Here is an 18,782-nt window from a genome sequence, read left to right as displayed (position 1 = left end):
TAAAGACATTAAGTTAACATCATCAACTCATACTCCAATAGAGACAAGAGCATCTCCAACCCCTTTCACTCTAACGAGTAGTCATTCATGAGTCATTGATACATATCTTTTCATGAGTCATTGATACATATCTTTTCCAAGACAACTTAGTGTAAATAATATTAATGCATCATCAAATGGTACTCCAATAAAGACAAGAGCATCTCCAACCCCTTCCACCTTCAATGAGTAACCATTTTCACATACCTTTCTCCTTAACACGTTATGTAGCTCTTGCTTTAACTACATCTTTCTAGCCTTAGTACATGTGCTACAACTTAACCAAGGTATCCCATGCGTCTTTAGGTGTCCTTTCATCCCTGTATATGGCCAATCATAGAATCCAACACACCAATTGAGAGCCCATACATAAACTAGCTAGTCCTGTTGTGCCATGCTTTAAAGGCATGTAGGAGTGGGATTCTCATTTACGAAGCTCTGAATCCTTCTCATCACCTCTAATAAACTCCATACTTTTCCCATGAGAAAATTTGTCATCTTGAACTAGCATGCTTGAAAGTTGTTCTTATCTAGCTTCTCGCTCATAATTTGGGATGGATTGTTCAACATTATTATTTTTAGTAACTTTCACTTACACTAAATAATAATCAACCCCATAAGATCATATACACCTCTAGATGAATGTAACCAATGTAACCAATATATATGGATTGTATACTCCTCACTTCTCAATTTGGCCACCACCACTGGTTATAGTAGGTTGACTCTAGTTGACATATATAAACCTAGATCACTACCAAGTTGGCCCTTTGTACATTGTGTAATAACACTAATGATCCTAAACTCTGCATCAAGGATTTATTTTGAGCCACTATCTCCATCAATATAAAAGAGTGAAATATTAGGCATTATAAAACGATGATCCACTTTTTCTTTTTCCTTGCATGATACATGGGAACTTTCTGAATAACAAATGGTAAAAACATTTGCTATTTCCATATTGACATGCACCTCCACCTCTAGATGAAGATCTACATCTACCTCTACATCTACCTATATCTATGTAGAAAGCCTTTTCGTACATATTATGAAAGCATGATTTACTCTTGACATTTATCTCCTCACTAATCAAAAGGGCTATAAGATCCTGAAAGATAGAAAGTTTTTCTTGAGTTTGGATAGATGTCTAAAAGTGCTGTTCATAGTCTTTCCCAATCCCATTCAATGTAAAGACATTAAGTTATCATCATCAACTCGTACTCCAATAGAGACAAGAGCATCTCCAACCCCTTTCACTTCAACGCGAGTAATCATTGATGAGTCATTGATACATATCTTTTCCAAGCCAACTTAGTGTAAATAACATTAATGCATCATCAAATGGTACTCCAATAGAGACAAGAGCATCTCCAGCCCCTTTCACCTTCAATGAGTAACCATTTTTACATAACTTTCTCCTTAACACGTTATGTAGCTCTTGCTTTAACTACACCTTTCTAGCCTTAGTACTTGTGCTTCAACTTAACCAAGGTATCCCATGCATCTTTAGGTGTCCCTTCATCCCTGTATATGGCCAATCATAGAATCCAACACACCAATTGAGAGCCCATACTTAAACTAGCTAGTCCTCTTGTGCCATGCTTTAAAGGCGTGTAGGAGTGGGATTCTCATTTAGGAAGCTCTGAATCCTTCTCATTACCTCTAATAAACTCCAAAAATACTATTCCCATGAGAAAATTTGTCATCCTGAACTAGCATGCTTGAAAGTTGTTCTTATCTAGCTTCTCGCTCATAATTTGGGATGGATTGTCAGACATTATTTTTTTAAGTAACTTTCACTTACATTAAATCAGAATTAACCCCATAAGATCATCTACACCTCTAGATGATCATCTACACCTCTAAATGAATGTAACCAATGTAACCAACATATATGGATTGTATTCTCCTCACTTCTTAATTTGGCCACCACTGGTTATAGTAGGTTGACTCTAGTTGACATGTATATACCTAGATCACTAACAAGTTGGCCCTTTGTACATTGTGTAATAACACTAACAATCCTAAACTCTACATCAAGAATTTATTTTAAGCCACTATCTCCATCAATATAAAAGAGTGAAACATTAGGCATTATAAAACGCTAATCCACTTTTTCTTTTTCCTTGCATGATACATGGGAACTTGCTGAATAACAAATGGTAATAACAATTCCTATTTCCATATTGACATGCAGCTCCACCGCTAGATGAATATCTACATCTGCCTCTACATCTACCTATATCTATGTAGAAAGCCTTCTCGTACATATTATGAAAGCATGATTTACTCTTCACATTTATCTCCTCACTAATCAAAAGGGCTATAAGATCCTGAAAGATAGGAAGTTTTTCTTGAGTTAGGATAGATGTCTAAAACTGCTGTTCATAGTCTTTCCCAATCCCATTCAATGTAAAGACATTAAGTTATCATCATCAACTCGTACTCCAATAGAGACAAGAGCATCTCCAACCCCTTTCACTCTAACGAGTAGTCATTCATGAGTCATTGATACATATCTTTTCCAAGACAACTTAGTGTAAATAATATTAATGCATCATCAAATGGTACTCCAATAAAGACAAGAGCATCTCCTTTCACCTTCAATGTGAGTAACCATTTTTACATAATTTTCTTCTTAACACGTTATGTAGCTCTTGCTTTAACTACACCTTTCTAACCTTAGTACTTGTGCTTCAACTTAACCAAGGTATCCCATGCATCTTTAGGTGTCCCTTCATCCCTGTATATGGTGAATCATAGAATCCAACACACCAATTGAGAGCCCATACATAAACTAGCTAGTCCTCTCGTGCCATGCTTTAAAGGCATGTAGGAGTGGGATTCTCATTTAGGAAGCTCTGAATCCTTCTCATCACCTCTAATAAACTCCAAAAATACTTTTCCCACCATGAGAAAATTTGTCATCCTGAAGCATGCTTGAAAGTTGTTCTTATCTAGCTTCTCACTCAAAATTTGGGATGGATTGTCAGACATTATTCTTTTTAGTAACTTTCACTTACACTAAATCATAATCAACCCCATAAGATCATCTATACCTCTAGATGAATGTAACCAATGTAACCAATATGTAACCAATGTAACCAATGTAACCAATATGTATGGATTGTATACTCCTCACTTCTCAATCTGGCCACCACTGGTTATAGTAGGTTGACTCTAGTTGACATGTATACACCTAGATCACTACCAAGTTGGCCCTTTGTACATTGTGTAATAATAGTCACGATCCTAAACTCTGCATCAAGGCTTTATTTTGAGCTACTATCTTCATCAATATAAAAGAGTGAAACATTAGGCATCAAAAAAGGTTGATCCACTTTTTCTTTTTCCTTGCACGATACATGTGAACTTGCTGAATAACAAATGGTAATAACAATTCCTATTTCCGTATTGACATACACCTTCACCTCTAGATGAAGATCTACATCTACATCTACATCTACATCTACATCTACATCTACCTATAGCTATGTAGAAAGACTTCTCGTACATATTATCAAAGCATGATTTACTTTTGACATTTATCTCCTCACTAATCAAAGAGCCATAAGATCTTGAAAGACAGTTTTTCTTGAGTTTGGATAGATGTCTAAAACTGTGGATCATAGTCATTTCGAAGCCCATTCAATGTCAATGACATCAAGTTATCATCATCAACTCGTACTGCAATAGAGACAAAAGCATCTCCAACCCCTTTCACCTTAACGAATAATCATTGAGATTAGTCATTTGATACATATCTTTTCCAAGCCAACTTAGTGTAAATAACATTAATTCGTCATCAAATGGTACTCCAATAGAGACAAGAGAATCTCCAACCCCTTTCACCTTCAATGAGTAATCATTTTTACATAACTTTCTCCTTAACATGTTATGTAGCTCTTGCTTTTACTACACCTTTCTAGCCTTGGTACTTGTGCTACAACTTAACCAAGGTATCCCATGCATCTTTAGGTGTCCCTTCATCCCTGTATATATGGCCAATCATAGAATCCAACATACCCATTGAGAGCCCATACATAAACTTGCTAGTCGTCTCATGCCATGCTTTAAAGGTGTGTAGGAGTGGGATTCTGGTCTAGCAAGCTCTGAATCCTTCTCATCACCTCTAATAAACTCCCAAAATCCTTTTCCCATGAGAAAAATTGTCATCGTGAACTAGCATGCTTGAAAGTTGTTCTTATCTAGCTTCTCGCTTATAATTTGGGATGGATTGTCAGACATTATTATTTTTTAGTAACTTTCACTTACACTAAATCATAATCAATCCCATAAGTTAATCGACCATGCCAGTTGGACTATCAGACATTGTTTTTCTATAGTAAATTGTTCATGCACCAAATATGGTATTTTGTACCAAATCATAATCAAGCCCATAATCTCACCAACCATGCTAGTTATGCATACGTGTGGAGGTGTCATCTTGGCATGTCATCTATATCCACACTAGTTGAGGTTGATATTTTAATAACTAGATGGTTAGGAGACATTTTATATGGACTTAGCACTTTCCCAAATAGAATGCATGCTTGTGCAGTCTATGTGACCGCATTTGTGAGCGCTAGACATCAAAACAAGGACACACTATTCTCATGTTGTGGGGCTTGTTTAAGAGTCTATATGACCTCATATGATCGCCATCAGAGGATATAATTAATTGGTCATTTTAAATAACAATGTTGTAGGTTTTTTGGACATGGTTAGCCTACATCTATGCCAATCCTCGATACTATACATAGACTACTTCAGCAACGTCGATACTATACATAAACTACTTCAGTAACCTTTTTTTTTATCATCAAGCTCATTATGTTCAAGCGTTCTTGTACGCAAGACATCCTCTATCTCTAGAGTCTTAAGCAATCAAAGATCCTTACATAGAGCACATGGGTGAGTAGACAACCATCATTTGTAATTAAATTTTTCCATCAATAATACTATTTATAGGGGTGGAAAAATAATCATGAATTTGTAATCAAGCTTGTAATCAAAGATTATAAGTAGTAATATTATTTACTCTCCATTTCTTTCTGCTATTCAATGCTTTATATTGTGAAGATTTTTCTTCCACTATTGTGTTTTTCTTATAGTAATCAGAGGTGATTATGATGAAGCTTACCTAGGTTCCCTGATAATGGGACCCATAAAGTCTAAGCACCTTTTTACAAATGGTTGTTCCAAAATTACAGGGGTTACCAGGGGCATACAATCCTTTCCTTGGATCATGGAAAACATTCATTACAATGTTTGATAGTTGTATCTCCAAGGAGTGTAGGCCACCATAGTCCCACCTGGAGAAAAACTATATAGGCTATCGTGTCCCCCCCCCATAAAGTGTCCTCCACTGATGCCAAAATTTCTCAAGGACAATGACAAAGTCATCTAACCGTCTTTCAAATCATGAAATCGAATGAAACAAATTTTAACTCTCTCTCACCTGTCTATACACTCTGTGATAGTCAATCAACAATGTTAATTAAGATAAAGGATGACATCAACAATGTTAATTAAGATAAAGGATGACAACCCTTTTCTCTACATGGTATCTATGAGTCAATGTCTTAATTACTCAACTGGGAGGCCAACGCCTCAAATTAATGAAAAAACAGGAGCAAAGATCCTCTCTCTCCTCGAGGGGTTCTACACAGGCAAAGAGGAAGGCCAAGATGCAATTGCGTCCTCTGAGGCGGCCCACAAAAGAAGCCAAGATGCACAAGCATCCTCTGAGCACTATAAAGGTGTTTGCCAAGGTCTACCCATGGTGGCGGATTCCTCTGAGCGTCCCCAAGCAATCCAAGGTGGCAAACAAGCCCCCCAAATTAGGAGCATGATTAACCCTAAATATACAGAATTGGAAGCTGAAAATTCACACGACCAAGATGCAGCAAAAATTGACGCTCATGATGCAGTTAAATGTCTACGAGACGCATCCTCTAAGCACTTCGAGTTGCAAGGCCAAGATACGCTAAAAATCTTCTCTGTGTCTGAAATAGAGGCTGGCCTAAAACCCCAAAGCTCATGTGCAACACACATCCGAGCTTATGCTATTCTATCTCATGAAGAATCTCCTAAATCCAGGATAATGCATTGGCATAATGTAATCAATCCAATATAGCATATAGTATAGTATAGATATTTAGAGGGTGAATCTATTTTCTCGTTCTAGGAATTAGCAATAAAATAATCTTAATGCTGAGATTTGGCATTAAGGGGGAGTGTTGAATGTAATGCCCAATGTCCACCCAAATATGGACAGGCGCGTGGTGCGAAGGGACAAGCACCCAATGTAACCACCTTTCAGATCATGCAATCGAATGAAACAGATTTCAACTCTCTCACATGTTTACACACTTTGTGATAATCAATCAACAATGTTAATTAAGATAAAGGATAACAACCCTTTTCTCTACACTGACATGCAACAAAGCACAATAATCATTATCATGATCACAAAAAGCATTGAGAGGAGTATGGATCTACATTGAAGGAGTATTGACAATATTTATTTACAAAAATGGATCATCTACATTGGAGGATCTATTGACCTGCTGATGTATACGGCATCCTACCATGTTTGAAAAGTTAGACTATAAGCATTACCAATATTTTTGTTTGCAAAATGGATCATCTACATTGGAGGCTGAGGTATTGAATTCTCAATACTAAATTTTATGGAATGTTTATCATTGACATAAAGCTAAGTCAATGTTATTAGTTAAAAGCACTACTATGTATTTATCATACATACATACTCGACTTTTTTCACAAAATGAAATTTGCAAGTATGAAGATTTTAATCTAGTATCTTTCAAAGGTCAAAGCTGATAGTGTGATAGTGGAAGACATTTGAAGAAGTTGCTTTGCCATATAATTTAGTGTGCCTTTGACACTCGAGCAATATCCTCTTTCATGCTTGATGAGCCAGAAACCAACACTCCAATGTTTTGTCCTTGGTACTCATTATTCAAACCATCGAATATTTCTATAGAAAAAACATGTAGTTAGTTATGATATCTATTGTTCCAAAACATATGTGTGTGTACAACCTCTGACAATTTAGAGTTGCAAGTGTTAGATTGTGTATCTTTGTTGATATAAAACCAAAATCTAAGTGAAAGCGTGAAATTTTTTATTAAGCCTAGATACTGAGGATCACTCTCTTCATGTTCAATTTCAACAACTATTATGGTGGTGACTAGAAAGTTTCTTTTTTATGAAGCTAAACTTTAAGTGTAATAACTTATAGGTTTAAATTTTGGTCCATCATGACCCCATCCGCCTCTCTTTTCCCCTCAAACCCCTATATGAGGAGACTCAATTGGTGATTCTAGATATGTAGGTTGGCATTTTGCAAGAGCTAATATGACATTGAAGGAAATGTATGCATCTACATTCAATCCTAGATTTGGAATATAGAGTTCAATTATGTGAGCATAGCTCAAACTAGTAAATGCTATAAATGTAACCTATGTACTACAATTAAGCTATAGCTTATAGCCACAAAGTGTCAAACTAAAAGAAATGATTTAATGAAAGAGAGCAGACAATATATATGTAACCTATGTACTACAATTAAGCTATAGCTTATAGCCACAAAGTGTGAAACTAAAAGAAATGATTTAATGAAAGAGAGCAGACAATATATATGGTTCAACAACTCAATTGTAGAAATGTGTACTATGTGAATGTATTGTGAGATGTATCCTCATAAGTACTTGTGCATTATATTTATAAAATGGACCAATAAAAAATAGTCACACCTAGGCTAAAATAGTGTAATTGTAGAAATGTGTACTATGTGAATGTATTGTGAGATGTATCCTCATAAGTACTTGTGCATTATATATGATAAAATGGACGGATAAAAAATAGTCATGCCTAGGCTAAAAGTAGTGCAATCAAAAGACATTGATATGCATATCAATTACTCATTTCAATGATAGGTATGATTACTCATTTTATGTAATGTGGGAATTAAGAGAGGAATGATACCTGTCCAACGAGGCCTACAACGAAGGTGCAAGCTTCCATTCCATGGGGAGCAAGTGTCTTCTTTCTTATGCATCACCTCTCCTTACCCAATAGAAGGTCTTGGGTAAGGAAAAGGAAGGCAACGAAGAATGGATGAAGCATTATGCCAAAAGGTGAATATATTCTGCATTCTAAATAGTCCTATCATATGGAGAAATGGATTGGGAGATACAAGGATGCAATCAATAGACAAAAGGATGAGAGAAGAGCTTTTAGAAGATCAAATAGACACTTGCTATTTTTGCCCAGCTTCTCCCAAATGTAATCAATATAGAATGGATTCATAAGTGGCAATATCGATGGCATCAAAAAATGGAGTGGTGATCACAAGAGAAGAGCACGTTGAAGCTGAATCTCTGGAGGATGAGGTACAAGTACTACCTCAAATTGACTCATTGTTGGAAGAAGATGATAATGAAAATGAAGAAAACAACTTAGAGGAGGCCGATCAAGAGCATGAGGAACATCAATTTGAAGAAGATGATGAGTCACCTATTGATCATGACAATGCTTTATTGAATAATGATAGTGATATTGATATAGAACCCCATATTTTCATTGAGCTTCCATTAGATACAGAGATTAATGGCGTGACACAAATGGATCTATTACAAGATGAGATGGATTCATGATCTTGACATTAATTATGTAATTATTTCTCTTCAAAAGTTTTTAACTATATTCTTTTTTGCTTTTTAAACATGCCTTTAAGGGTTCTAAAGGATGTTTTTTTTAAAACTATCATCATTTTCTCTATATATGTGATATGTATAACCTAATATCAATCTTCAATAACTCTCTGGAAATTTTTATAATATATAGCAGCATTATTCCATTGTTATTTTCCCTACCCCAGCAGCAAAATTATAGTGTAGCATTGAAATTTCCCTACTACTAATGATGCCCTGTAGCAAAATTTCACTACTGATGAGCAATGAGAACAATGTCGAAATAGCGTTACTATTTTCATTTCCCAAGAACAAAATTTCACCTATTGAACAACATTATGAGCGCAGCGACAAAAAGCCCAACATCTCGAAGGCCTCAACGCTACTAGAAAATGTTGCTATGCCCCCGACGTGTTGTAGTGCTAGTGGAATTGTATTTACATTAATGCAAGGTGTGTATTCATTTTTGATACATTGATGTGCAAGAAGACTGAGAAGATCCATAATATAAGGAGGAGAAATGCAAGATAATGAGGACAACGACCTAGCCTTGGCCCAGTCCCTTTACATTTTGCCATGTATATTTTTATAGGCAATGAATTTTGTTCTAAATAGTTTCATAAATACAGACAATTTTATTTCAAGTGTCTTGTTTATTTGCAAGTATGTATCTACTTTAGCTATGTTGCGTGCTTTTTTAGACTAGTAGCTGGGATGGATATGCTAGTGTTGGGCACTTTGTTATAGAAATTTTGTGCATGGTAGTAGGACATGCAAAAATAAGAAACCAAAGATCTCTCCTTGTAGGCTACATGGTGCAGTCTCAAGGCGAGCTCTTTATTTTTTCATTACATACACAGGCACCACCATGTGCACAACTATATTCACTGCCATGCATGGCCACATGCATGCCCATACACATGACCATTTGTGTAGCCAACTGGCTGTGTGATGGTGGCTCTGCTCATGGTGGCAAAACAAGCACCAAGATGTGCATCTAGCTACATTACTGCTTGTGCATAGCAATTTTTTTTATTTCTCTTTTGATTTTTTACGGGCATAGTTGTACTTGCAGCCATAGCCCTTATCCTTTGTAGTGTTCCTCATTGAGAATGCTTGGATGTGTTTATGCATAATGTTATTTAAACTTTAGGTGAAGCTGAGTGTTCCTAGTTTTTAGTTATGCCTTCAGAGAGCGGCAACCAAATGGCATTGATTGGGCTAACATTGATTGATGTGTGAAGAAAGAGACATCAATCTATGGTGCGTATAGCCTTAAGGGGATCTAACCTCTAGTTGCTTTCATAACTGCATGTCTTGAGATCTCTCATGAGTGAAAGGATGATTTGATTGTTTTGTTGTTAAAGATTTCTCTTCATTAAAACCATATTTTTTACACACCCATACTCACAAGAATATGTAAGAAAAATAAGAGTTGAATTAGATTTTATTCCTTGCCTATTCCATAAAGAACATTTGGCATAAATAAAGTTTCCATTATTGTGTGAGGAAAAACCTCAATTATATATAAGAAGATTTAAGTGGCCCACCCTTATTTACATTAGTATGAGGCCTTACTGATATTTTGAAACACTTTGAAACCTTAAGGCAACCGGTTTGGCATATTCTATATACATGGACTTACATTATGGGCTATTAACCTAATCAAAATGGTTCACATGGGTGCTATTTTTCAAAAGGTTTATAGGGATAGACTATTGTTTAAGTTATTAGACACTCATACTTTAGCATATCACATGTATTTGATTTCCTAGGATATGGTTGTAGTGTAAAATTATCGAGCATAAAATTGACATGTTGATGTATAATGAGGCAACTTACCATGTTTGTAAAATTAGATCATTATAAGTATTAACAAAAATGGATCTACATTGAAGGAGTATTGACAATATTTATTTACAAAAATGGATCATCTACATTGGAGGAGCTATTGACCTGCTGATGTATAAGGCATCCTACCATGTTTGAAAAATTAGACTATAAGCATTAACAATATTTTTGTTTGCAAAATTGATCATCTACATTGGAGGCTGAGGTATTGAATTCTCAATACTAAATTTTATGGAATGTTTATCATTGACATAAAGCTAAGTCAATGTTATTAGTTAAAAGTACTACTATGTATTTATCATACATACATACTCGACTTTTTTCACAAAACAAAATTTAATGTTATTAGTTAAAAGTACTACTATGTATTTATCATACATACATACTCGACTTTTTTCACAAAACAAAATTTAATGTTATTAGTTAAAAGTACTACTATGTATTTATCATACATACATACTCGACTTTTTTCACAAAACAAAATTTGCAAGTATGAAGATTTTAATCTAGTATCTTTCAAAGGTCAAAGCTGATAGTGTGATAGTGGAAGACATTTGAAGAAGTTGCTTTGCCATATAATTTAGTGTGCCTTTGACACTCATGAGCAATATCCTCTTGCATGCTTGATGAGCCAGAAACCAACACTCCAATGTTTTGTCCTTGGTACTCATTATTCAAACCATCGAATATTTCTATAGAAAAAACATGTAGTTAGTTATGATATCTATTGTTGCAAAACATATGTTTGTGTACAACCTCTGACAATTTAGAGTTGCAAGTGTTAGATTGTGTATCTTTGTTGATATAAAACCAAAATCTAAGTGAAAGCGTGAAATTTTTTATTAAGCCTAGATACTGAGGATCACTATCTTCATGTTCAACTTCAACAACTATTATGGTGGTGACTAGAAAGTTTCTTTTTTATGAAGCTAAACTTTAAGTGTAATAAGTTCTAGGTTTAAAGTTTGGTCCATCATGACCCCATCCGCCTCTCTTTTCCGCTCAAACCCCTATCCGAGGAGACTCAATTGGTGATTCTAGATATGTAGGTTGGCATTTTGCAGGAGCTAATATGACATTGAAGGAAATGTATGCGTCTACATAGCTATAGCTTATAGCCACAAAGTGTCAAACTAAAAGAAATGATTTAATGAAAGAGAGCAGACAATATATATGGTTCAACAACTCAATTGTAGAAATGTGTACTATGTGAATGTATTGTGAGATGTATCCTCATAAGTACTTGTGCATTATATTTGTAAAATGGACCAATAAAAAATAGTCACACCTGGGCTAAAATAGTGTAATTGTAGAAATGTGTACTATGTGAATGTATTGTGAGATATATCCTCATAAGTACTTGTGCATTATATATGATAAAATGGACCGATGAAAAACAGTCATGCTGCCTAGGCTAAAAGTAGTGCGATCAAAAGACATTGATATGCATATCGATTACTCATTTCATTGATAGGTATGATTACTCATTTTATGTAATGTGGGAATTAAGAGAGGAATGATACCTGTCCAACAAGGCCTACAATGAAGGTGCAAGCTTCCATTCCATGGGGAGCCAGCATGTGAACCCACATTCTCCTCATCTTTTGTGGTGATTTCCTGAAGCTCTTGTTGGGAATTACTGGGTGAGCTATTTGCAATACCAATTTTTCTTGAATCAACCATAGGACAAGATCTTTGATGCTTCGAGTGAAACCACCAAAGTGAAACAATTATGCCTCCAAATATGGTAGTGCCCAAAACCATGCTTGCTACCACTAAATGTGCTCGGTTGTAGTTGGTAAAGTGAGCATCATAGTTTTTGATGATGAAGACATTGGAGAGACCCCATAGGATATAGAATCCCACCATGGATGCAAGGATAGTAGATGCTACCCAAATTGATTTACCTTTAGTGCTATTGCATGATATTCCTTGAGGGGTAGGTCCACTTATGGGGGATAATAATTCACTTCCAAACTCATTTGAGGGTTTCCAAGTAGAGCCTCCAAATGTGGCAAGGTCAAGCCTTTGATGGGTATTTGATTCTATATTCATTATACCTGCCATATTGCTGTAGTCTACAAGAGAAGTGGAAGTGATATAAGCAAAGACACGCAGGTCCAATCCACGTGTTTCATATTCGGGCGCTATGTCATTGGGATCTATGCTGTTCAGAACACAAAGCTCCTCTGGCTTTCTCACACAATGATAGAGTTGGATCGAAGATGGCAAATCTCTATGTCCGCGTCTCTGTCTATGCAAGACATCGCGCAGGATAGCAAGAAGGGGAGTGACCCCAATACCACCACCAACTAGTATCAGTACATTATACCTGAAAAATGGTCAAGAATTCCATGATTGTTACTGATGCGTGCATGCTTGGGATTGTGCTATATAATATAATGATTAAGAGTAATTTGTGTATACATGCATGCATTGCGTGTGTGTGTGTGTGTGAGAGAGAGAGAGAGAGAGAGAGAGAGAGAGAGAGACTGAGAGAGAGAGAGAGAGTACTTCAAGAAGAAGTCTGATTCATCTCCATAAGGGCCCTCAACCCCTGCCTTGAACGAGAAAGGACACCCAGGGGTGGTTCCATGTGCTTGGGCGGACTTCAACAGTTGGTCTTTTAAACTTGTCGTCCACTTTCCAAGAGGCTTAATCACAATAGAGAGCTCTTCTTTTTCATCTATGGCCGTTGATGTCACACTAAAGAAGTGCCACTGTAGCTTCATCAGCCTTCACAGGCTCGGAAATCGAAGGTACCAGCTGCTGAGTGCATGGTATACTAGTCCTTTTGTCATTCCACCATGATAACACAAGAAAAAGCACTGTGTAAAGGGAGGGGAGCATAGTATAAATTTGAGATTTTCATAAAATTACCATTGGTAACATATTCCAAATTTTGAGTTACAATTTGGTAATTTTTTAGATCTTAAAGTTTCCAAAGATCTCTTCATTTCTTTCATACATGCTAGATGTTGTATGAGTTTCAAAAAATTAAAGCTATTTCTATCAGTCATTGAGAGAACTTGGAAAAAATAGCAAGATATTATAGTGATTTCTACTTGGTGAGCCTCAAGTTATCAATTTGAGCCTTGTTAAGCATGCATCATATAGGCTTATAGAAAAACCCTAATGGTAATTTTTCTTAAAAGGTGAGTTATCATTTGGTAATTTTTTACTAGTGCAAAGTTACCAAATGGTAATCATCAATCTAAATTAGATTACAATTTGTAACTTTTTAGTCGTTTGGTTCCAAGGTGGTTACTAAATTTATACTGTGGAGGGGAGGGTTGAGAAAGCATTGAATCATGGAGTGTATGATGTTATTATGGCACTATTAGGTATGTTACCTTGGGTACTGTTCCTTGCAATCCTTAGCTCTAGTGAGCCTGACTCCAAGACCTTGGCCGAGAGCACATCAACAGATTGTCGAGATTGTAGCATGCGCAGGAAGCGATCGATGAAGAAGAGCAGGCATGGTATGATGAAGAAGTGAATGGTCCACATGACATGGTAGAGCCAAAAGAGGAAAAAGACGATGTAGAGATGATGCAACCCAAAGAACAACTCATACCATCTCCTCTGGAAAAATGAAAGGGAAGTTGCCCACATCACTAATCCAGCTATCAAGGCTACGACCCCCGCGACTACTGAGCATGCCTCCCCTTCTACTTCCCATCCAACAATCTATCATGGACAGCCAAAACCATAACAAAATACAGTCAGAAGAGACTTGAACCACATCAAGGATAGGATAGGAAGGAGTATAACAGAATGCCAAAATTATCCCGGAATGCAATGATTAGCCGCCTTATATTAGCAGATTACAGGTCCAGGGACCGTGTCGGGCCGTCATGGTCATGGGTCGTGGGAAGGAAGATCTCATCCATTAAATCGGGACACTTTATTTCAGGGAATCCAAATCTCATATACATAGCTATCAACATCTATATAAATTCTGCAGCTTGCTGATGTGGAATAACATGATTTGCTGGGCTATCAACATCTGTGCAGAATGATTTCCAACCTGCTGATGGGGGAAAATTCCATTGGCCTGGTTGTCAACATCTTTGGAGAATATTCCACTCCCCATGACCATGACGGTGTAAGGAAAGGCCATGGGTTTGGCCTTTCCCTAGGAAAATGGGTCGGCGGCCTCCCAATGGCCTTTCCTTACACCTTGATTTACACTCGTTGAAGTGTTAATGACATGGGCACATGCTTGTATATATGATAGAGTGTTTTATATACATGCACATGCATATTAATTACACTCGTTGAAGTGCATAATGACATGGGCACATGCTTGTATATATGATGATATGATAAGAGTGTTTTATGTATGCACATGCATATTAATTACCTCCTTGGCCGTATGAGAGGCAGCATAGTATATTATGTAGCCGATGCCATGGACGGTTAGAAGGGCGAGCGTCAGCACGGATAACCATATGTGGTACTTGACAGCATGCTCAAATGGCATTTTGATCAGTCGCAAGAACGGGGAACCCCTTGACACCGGGATCCAAAGTAGAGAGAATGGAATCATGGCAGATCGACCCATGTAGTAGGCAGCGTAGGCCACCTTGGTTACTTGCCTGTTGACATGCAACAAAGCACAATTTTAGACAGTTAATTCTCACTGAAACCGAACTAATTAATATGCTTTAGGGCGAAATAATCATTATCACAATCACAAAAAACATTGAGGAGTGTTCGATCTTGCGGTTGTATGATTAGTGAGGTAATTAATGAGTATGATAGTCTCCAAAGAAAAAACTATGTAGTTAATTCTCAGTGAAACTGAATTAATTATAATTTAGAGCGAAGTAATCTTTCTTTGTCACTGTGACGCGTTTCGTCAGATTTCGACGTTTTGGCTAAAAACGGCCAAAACGGCCGTTTTCCGTGACGCGTCGCGGGATTTCTATCCGGAGGGACATGGTGCCCGAGGGGGAGACTAGACCGCCCCGAATATAATGCATCTATATGGGGAGGAAGTGCTTGGAGGGGCAAAGCATGGACCCATGGTAGGCACGTTGATGCACTCACGCACCGGGTAGGCACGTTAGGCCTCTCGTGTTGTGGTGGGGGTTAACGGGGCCGAGTGCCTCCGGAAAATGCCGTCCCAACCTTGGCGGTGTCGGGACCGATTGAGCTGACGGGACCGTGGACAGTGGAAAAACGGCCGCCGCCGTGGCCGGCGAGCCGGGCCGTGCCGACGGGGCCGCGATGGACCCTAGGCCGGCGGGGCATGGATGGAAGGCAAGTCCCGGGTGAGGCCCACGGAGCCGAGCCGGGCATGAAGGGCAAGTGAACGGCGAGACTCGCAAGGCAAACGCGCGCAACGAGCGCGCAACGCGCTCGACGGGCCGGTGGAGCCTCATGAGCCGAAGTGGCCGCGTGCGGCAAAGACGTGGTGTTTCGTGCCGGACGTCCGCTTGTACTGGGCTCGCGTCCGTACGGCCATCACACTTGGTATCAGAGCCAACATGGGCTTCAGAAGTGAAAAACGGCGGGACCGTCAGAAACGGCAGAAACGTCGAAAACGGCAAAAAGGCCGAAAAAAACGGCGAAACGGCGAGTTGAGCCAAAGTGACGGCCACGAGCCGAAAAACGGCACAAAACTGCCAACTGAGATTCGGGCCTCCAAACGATGGAATTTGCCCGTCGTGACCTTTACCGACCTCGAGGAGCAGGGTGCAAGGCACAGGATGGCATGGTCGGCCGGACCCATCGGGACCCCGAGCTAACGGCGCCGCCTGGGGGGGTGGACCGCGCAGCTCCCGTTGGGCCTCAAGATGAAGGAATTTGGGGGAGTGCTATATATGAAAAATGATCAGTCTTTCGAGGGGATCGCAATCGCGTGGTCCTTTCGGACAAATTCCTAAGTTGGCCGACATGTTTTGGGATCAGTGGAAAGCTGGGTTCAAAGCCAAGGTGAGGTCACAGGTGCAAAGACCCAACATACGACGTTGGCAAAGCGCTAATCAGAGGAACATGCAACTGGATCCTTGTGGGGGCCGTCAGCACTTTTAGAAATGGAAGATCAGCGGGCTTGGGGATCTCTTAGAGTTACCACCAAAGAGAGCTGAATGAAGAAATCTACTTGATCCTCGTGGGGGCCGTCAAAGGCTTCGGGATCTTTCAGAGTGACCACCAACGCCAAGACAAAAGCTACAAAGAAAACGGCGAGGCTGGCTAGACAAGGGTGGCACGCGGACCAGCAGCACCTCAGATGAGGACCGTGGGCTGGAGGTCACTCGAGGTCCAAGAAAGACAAAGACAAAGGGGCCACGCATGCGGAGACAGCGCCGGGAATGGGACCGGGTCCGCTTATGCTAAGAAACTGGAGGCGGCGGAATGGGACGTCGTCTCGGTGTGGTGCCCATGAAGAGCAGAAAGACGCCGCCGAGCCAACTCAAGGACAAAGACAAGCGGCAAAGGTGCCCGCTGAGGCCATGGCGAGCCTCGTGGCGAAGCAGCCACACAAACCTCACCAACGAAGCAACGGGCTAGGCAGGAGAAGCCGACGCCCTTCCAGATCAAGAAGGATTGCGCCTTGGGTGGAAGCAGCAAGCTGAAGCCCCATCATCTCCAAGTGCTGAGCAAGAGCACGAGGGCTAGGCCGGAAGGAGTCGAAGCCTCTTCAGATCAACCAAGGATCAACAAGGGGGAGGCAGCAAGCCGAACCCGCCCTCCTTCGCAGGGCAAAAGCAGGGTGAGACCAGAAGGCATCAATACCCCTTTCAGGCTACCAAGAGCCACACAACGAACCTTCGCGATCCGCCTGGGGTGAGGGTAAGCCCTATGGAGAGGCACGAAGAGCCCTGGGTCTTCTTAACCTCTACTCCGACGTTCCGCCTGGGTGAGGGTAAGTCCTAAGAAGAGGCACCAAGAGCCCACGGCTTCCGGGCATGCGGTTGAGGGTAAGTCCCTTCGATGGCACCAAAACACCCATGACCCATTCACCTTCTTGTGGCCGTGCCGCCCGCCGAGGCCAGCGCGCATGCGTCACCCTCTTTTCCGTTGTACCGAGCCGGGTGAGGGTAAGCCCTAGGAGAGGCACCAAGACCCCGCGCTCTCTCGTGGCCGTGTAGCCCGCCGTGGTGCACGCGTCACATTCACCTCCGACTCGCCTGGGTGAGGGTAAGTCCGCGCGCGGCACCAAGAGCCTGGGTATCCCGTCAAAGTCCAAGGATTCATCGTGCCGAGGGCACACCGGCCCGAGCTGGAGCAATCCGGGGAGGGCCACGCTGAAGGAACGTGCCATATCTAGCCGTCAAAGGGCTGCAGGGGCACAAGAGCTGTGTGGTTTGGGAAAGCAGGTTTGAAGAAGGGGACTACTTGGGAGCTCTGGATCGCAGCCTAAGGACCGTGGTGCCGGGCAGATAGCACTCTGGGTGAAGGAGCAAACGGGTATAGCTGGACTCACTCCTCGTGGACTCAAGTTGTGCGGCTCACGAGTTGAAGGGCTGTGGAAAGCGAGCTTGATGAAGGGGACTACTTGTGATCGCTCAAGCGCAGGACATGGAACCGTAGTGCCGGGCACATAGCACTCTGGGTGAGGGCGTGACCTTGTACATCCGAGTGGACTGGAGTCATTTGGCTCTCCAAGGTCATACCTGAAGATGGAAACAGCTGGATGTGCAGGTGGCAATGTGCATGCAGTTGGGTGGGTTAAGGTGGCAATTGGCTCACTGAAGTTCGAAGGCGTGTTCTTGGACCAGGTTACCAGAAGACGGAAACAGCTGGGTGCGCAGGTGGCAATGTGCATGTAGTTGGGTGGGTCAAAGTGGCAGCTGGCTCACTGAAGTTTTATGGTGGCAGCTTGGATGTGGAAAGCACTCAGATCAAGCCGTCAAGGGCAAAGGAGTGCAAAAGAAGAAGATCCGGCCCGAGGCGAAGTTCACGACGCAAGGAAAACTTGGCTCCTAGCCGTCCAAGGGGAACTTGTTGGGATGACGTCAAAGAAGACTGGCGCTTCGCAGTGCGGAAGGACACACTCAGGACTTAAAGGTTCAAGGTGATGGTGCAGAGTCAAGAAACGGAGCCGTGTGAGGGTCATCATGGTGTCATGGGGGCCTAAGCAAGACGAAGTGGAGGGACTTTGCGCCTTGGTGAACAGGAACAGGCAGATGATGGCTTAAAGGTCAGGACCGCCTA

General features: G+C 40.4%; 1 protein-coding gene across 1 annotated transcript; it reads right to left on the bottom strand.

Annotated features, from left to right (window-relative positions):
• Positions 1-12,136: 12,136 nt before the first annotated feature.
• Positions 12,137-15,236, bottom strand: LOC147619098 (ferric reduction oxidase 2-like). The gene is made up of 4 exons (XM_086774544.1): positions 14,980-15,236; positions 13,967-14,303; positions 13,128-13,404; positions 12,137-12,945 (listed from the first exon to the last, which is right to left on the bottom strand). The coding sequence occupies exons 1-3, from the start codon at positions 15,178-15,180 to the stop codon at positions 13,352-13,354; spliced, it is 591 nt and encodes a 196-aa protein (XP_086630670.1). The 5' UTR covers positions 15,181-15,236; the 3' UTR covers positions 12,137-12,945; positions 13,128-13,351.
• Between the last annotated feature and the right edge of the window lie 3,546 nt (positions 15,237-18,782).

The sequence above is a fragment of the Cibotium barometz genome, chromosome 34, assembly GCF_041138505.1.
Source record: "Cibotium barometz isolate CiBa-2024 chromosome 34, ASM4113850v1, whole genome shotgun sequence".
In the NCBI taxonomy this organism is placed as follows: Eukaryota; Viridiplantae; Streptophyta; class Polypodiopsida; order Cyatheales; family Cibotiaceae; genus Cibotium; species Cibotium barometz.
This window is presented reverse-complemented; position numbering and strand designations above follow the sequence as displayed.

Excerpts from the sequence above, each read along its gene's own strand:
- LOC147619098 (XM_086774544.1), bottom strand. The coding sequence starts at position 15,180 with ATGGGTCGATCTGCCATGATTCCATTCTCTCTACTTTGGATCCCGGTG. Across the intron at positions 14,304-14,979 it reads CCTCTCATACGGCCAAGGAG|ATTGTTGGATGGGAAGTAGA; the intron begins GTAATTAATATG and ends TGTCCATGATAG. Across the intron at positions 13,405-13,966 it reads TGCAAGGAACAGTACCCAAG|GACTAGTATACCATGCACTC; the intron begins GTAACATACCTA and ends GAATGACAAAAG.